This window comes from Myotis brandtii, unplaced genomic scaffold (assembly GCF_000412655.1).
Source record: "Myotis brandtii unplaced genomic scaffold, ASM41265v1 scaffold407, whole genome shotgun sequence".
Lineage (NCBI taxonomy): Eukaryota > Metazoa > Chordata > Mammalia > Chiroptera > Vespertilionidae > Myotis > Myotis brandtii.
The window spans coordinates 68686-73457 of record NW_005365639.1 but is presented as its reverse complement, the minus strand read 5'-3'; the positions used below and the strand labels follow the sequence as shown (position 1 = coordinate 73457).

The following is a 4772-nucleotide window of genomic DNA, read 5'->3' as shown; positions in this document are numbered from 1 at the left end:
TGCAGGTGGGGACCGGGTGCAGGTGGGGACCGGGTGCAGGTGGGGACCGGGTGCAGGTGGGGACCGGGTGTAGGTGGGGGCTGGGTGCAGGTGGGGACCAGGTGCAGGTGGGGGCCGGGTGCAGGCGGTCCACTGAAATCTGAGTGAGGCGGCTTACTGGAAACTGAAGGCCGTTAATCATGAAACCTATAATGAGAACAACAGGAACATCGCTGGGAGGGGCAAGAGCCCCAAGCAGGGAAAAATGGGGCAAAAGAAAGTGTGGAATGTGAGTCTTTGTGCGTGTTGCTTCAAGCTTCCCTCAGCCAAGCCCTCTGCATCCCTCTACACCAGTTAGGACCACCCACCCCTTCTTGTTAAATTTATGCTCTTAGGTTTATTACCTCCATATACCTTGGAAATTAAGTTAGTTTATATATTTTTTTTCTTTAGTTTAAATCATTAGTCTTTGCTAAGGAGGACTTGGTGTCTCTCCTCCCTAAAATGAATGAAATGAAAATAAACCTAAAAGTAGATGAGGGAAGAGGGGGTTGTATGGTATGGAAACTAGGGTGGGTATTTCTGGGAGACATTCTCATAGGTCTCTTGCATCTCTGCATTACTTGCAAGCAGAAGACTAACTGCCTCACTGTTTCAGGCTATTTTTAGATGGATTATTGTAGAGCAAACGGCCTTTGAAAAGAGGCCAAGGGAAGATTTACTTAATGTTCAGTATAGCCAGAATGTTTCTTTGTTCCGTATAGTCAAAATGTTTCTTTCTAGACAAAGCTCGATAGGTTTAGTTACGGCCCATTATAAGAGATTCAGGTTTATAAGCTCATGGTTCCTCTCTTATAACACCACCCACTGAATTTACAGGCATTACGTGGCTTTCTTTGTGTTGTCTTGTGAAAATTAGAGATTGGGGAACTGGCACAGATATGATCTCTGACTGCTGCTGTTGCTGTGAGTAATGAAGTCCCGTGTGTTGGACTCAGAACCCCATGTCCTCTGCCAGTGTTCCTGAACCGCTGGTAAGCTAATCTGATAACTTGCAAGTAGAGTAAGATCTCAGGCCCATCACAGTTCAATATTGACAACAGGTCACTTATCTTCATCTCCAAAGATTGCAAACTCTCTTTTTGGGGCGTTCAATTTCTCTACACACATACAGAGAGAGAGGGGGCATCAGAGAATCTGGGGAGAGGGAGAAGAAGAGGAGGGGGAGGAGGAGGAGAAAAAAGAAAAAAGAGATGAGAAAGGTACTTCTATGCACTTAGTTGCAGGCAGCAGTTTAAGAAATACATAAAGGTCACTTATTGGAAATGAATTTTATAGCAGCTTTACTCCTTGATCACTTTCCATTTTATCAACATTAGCAATGGCCAGGAAGACTTGTTCCAGTGTTATCTGTCTGATAGAATAGTCTTCTAAATTGAATAGCACTTTAGCTTCTTCCAAAATATTAAACACCTTTAACAGAAAAAATGGTGGTGTTATCATTGCAATATCCCCAGATGAACCTTTTCCTCACCCCTCACCCAATCATCCCCTCACTCCTGCTAGGTTTATACTTTAGGCAAAAAAATATAGAAGAGGGAAGTTAGAAAGTAGAAGGAAAAGATGGCTGGAAAACAGAGAGAAGAGGAGGCAGTTCTCCATCTTATTCTGATAAGTATGGGATAATAGCATTTAGGCCAGAAGTCTTAGTCCTACCACAGAGGACATTGAAAAGTAAGTTAGATTTTCCATCTCTAACAATGCCAGTCCCCATTCCGCAGGCCTGAATCCTCACACTCCCTGCCAGTCCTCGATTAGCACACAATGTCATATTGGTATGATTTCAATAGTCACCTTTCCCCAGCAGATTTCATTTCTGGGAATGTGGTAGTAAATAATTCCTCGATACTCCTGGTTTACAATGTTACCTAAGAAAGATTTGAAAGGTAAGTAACAGGGAGGGCTCCATATTTGATGTTTTACAACATTCCCCAATAATTCCCATTCCAATTGTCCACACCAATGGAAGAGATAGCACATGCAAGTAATACAAAAGATAACAATTCCAAAGCCCTTTCTTTTTAGCATATGTTAAGTATATATTAAGTGTTTCACTAGCTTTACATCCATGTGATGAAATATGGCTTTATTGCCTGTAGTTAGTAAAAATTGTAGAGTTGGGATAATCACTTTTAGGCACTGAAAAATTGAGCTCACATGCTCACTTTGCCAAACCTGATGTATATGAATCCTAATTTTGTGTGGAACCGTTTCTAGACATTGTCCTGAAACTATACTCATAAAATTGTGGCGTGGTTTCTTTTCCCAGTTGTGTGTGTGTGTGTGTGTGTGTGTGTGTGTTAGGATCTCTATGTGGAGAGCAGCTACAGTGTTTGGACAGGTTCAAGCCTTGGACTAATGAGAGGGCACAGTCCTCTCGTGGCAAAGCCACGTGCAAGTCCCAGCTTGGAGGGCAGAGCCCTCCCAGCCCAATGATAGCCAAAGGCTATAGTTGTAACCTTGACCTTGTGGTCCGAACCTGTGGTCCCACGTAACTTAGTGATGTGGGCTTGATAGAGTTCAGGCGCATGTAATTGAGTAGATTAGAACATTGTTTAACATCTTGACCATGCCCTTACTTTACCTCGTGGAATCTGGCTATAAAATAAAGACTTGGCTTGCGGGCGCTGTCGCTGTCTCTCCATCAAAGAAGCAGCGTCCCACTGAGAACCAGCTTTCATTCTCTTGTCTGTCTTTTCTAAATCCTTCATTGCCCCGCCCCCCCCCCATCCGCCCCCTCAGGTTCACTCTTGGCTATGCTGGCACGGAACATCTCTATACTATTCTCATGATGAGGCAACCTTCATTCTAAAGGAAAGATATAACTCATGTATATAAAACACAAATGTGAAGGCATTCACTGGAGCAAGGAGCTATTACAGCTTTTGAAAATATGGTAGTAATATTGTAGGTAGCCATTCCTTGTTGATAGTGTGACTTTATATTTATTACAACACAGTTGGCGATTATTGCAAGTGATATTAATTGAAGTTAAAATATTTAAAATAAATAAGCTATATGTCAATAATAGTATGTAGCATTTTTTTTGGAATGAGTCCCTACATAGCCTCTAGTAAAAATTTAAAAAATGTTTAAAATTGTGATATATATCAAACATATAAAGAGTGTATGGAACATAAATATACAGTGTAGTGAATTATAATAAAGTTATGTCATCAACACCTAGAATTCTAAAAGTCATCTATATGCCACTAGCAAGACTCACTTCCTCCACCTTAAAGAAACTATCTTGATTTTTATGGTAAGCATTTATTTGCTATTCTTTATAAATTTACTAGTGGCCCAATGCATGAATTCATGCACATTGAAAGGAAATTAATTAGAAGAAATATTTTAATATCACTATTCACCCTTTATAATAGAAGTGCCAACCAAATTCACGATCGACAATGACAGATGGAAACACAGGGGTGCAACTGGCACCAGCGAGAGCTTTATATGTATTGCGCATGCACGAGTCAACTTAGCCTTTTATAGATATAGAATAAACTAGCTTAATTAGGCCTGCTTTCTGATGTAGCTAAACTTTTTCCAGCCCAGTGAAGCACCTCAACTTCTCATTCAGGTAATTGTCAGCAACACAGCAGTAAATATCAACACGAAGCAGATTATTATTGTAGATCACACAGGAAGAACAAAGGGTGAAATATTTAACTGCAGCAGTGTTTGACTATATTCTGCGCAGTGAGAAAACCTGAAGTCATTTTTAAGGTCCACCATTTCTTACTTCTTTTCAGTTGGGTCAAGTTTCTAAGCTTTCTAAATCTCTGTTTTCTGGCTAATGAGACAAAAAATAGGATTCCACTGAGTCTCCTATCTACCTACTCCAGGACTTCTGTGAGGATCGAATGAGATGAGGCATGGGAAAATGCTTCACAGACATTTGGTTAAAGTGTAAAATGTTTCCATCTATGTTCCTGGGCTGAAGAAACTTCAAGGAAGCTAGTTGCTAGGGAGAGGAAGCTGGGTGTTGCTATGTGATGTCATTACCTGGAGTTCACAGCGACAGTTTCCAGACTGGAATGGGTTGTGGGCTGCATTTTGTGCCATGGGGTCTTGGCAGCATTGGCTGTGATTTGGTAGGGTGTTGCTCTGGGATGGTGACAGGGCCTGTGTCCCTCTTGGGGGAAGACAAGTGTTGGTTTGCCAGCCAGTGCCTGTCATGGCATCTCCTGGGTTGAGCGTCTGCCCCGTGGTGGTCAGTGCACATCATAGCGACCAGTCAGATGGTAGGAGGGACACTTAGCATATTAGCCTTATATATATAGACTAGAGGCGAGGCCCGGTTCATGGATTTGTGCACCAGTGGGATCCTTCGGCCTGGCTCAGCCCGGCCTATGCCCTCTTGCAGTCTGGGACCCCTCGGAGGATGTCCACCTGCTGGCTTAGGCCCGATCCCCCAGGGAGCGGGGGAAGTCCAGCCCTTGGGGGATGTCCACTTGCCAGCGAGGAGCAGGCCTAAGCTGCAGTCGGATATCCTTAGCGTTGCTGAGGAGGCAGGAGAGGCTTCCTCCACCACCGCTGTACTGGCAGCAGTCAGCCTGACTTGTGGCTGAGCAGAGCTCCCCCTGTGGGAGTGCACTGACCACCAGGGGACAGCTCCTGTATTGAGCACCTGCCCCCTGGTGGTCAGTGTGTGTCATAGTGACCAGTCATTCCCAGTCGTTCTGCTGTTAGGGTCAGTTTGCATATTACCCTTTTATTATATAGGA

At 43.4% G+C, this 4772-nt stretch overlaps 1 protein-coding gene across 1 annotated transcript in view; it reads right to left on the bottom strand.

Annotated features, from left to right (window-relative positions):
* Positions 1–67: 67 nt before the first annotated feature.
* LOC102243953 (ATP-binding cassette sub-family A member 3-like) overlaps positions 68–4772 on the bottom strand; it is a gene marked incomplete at its 5' end in the record, with an annotated part of 66719 nt that continues 62014 nt past the window's right edge. Inside the window, 3 exons of the mRNA XM_005873363.2 lie at positions 68–186; positions 1246–1452; positions 1834–1907. Of these exons, the coding sequence (XP_005873425.1) occupies positions 1312–1452; positions 1834–1907 (215 nt within the window). The remainder of the gene's footprint in view (positions 187–1245; positions 1453–1833; positions 1908–4772) is intronic.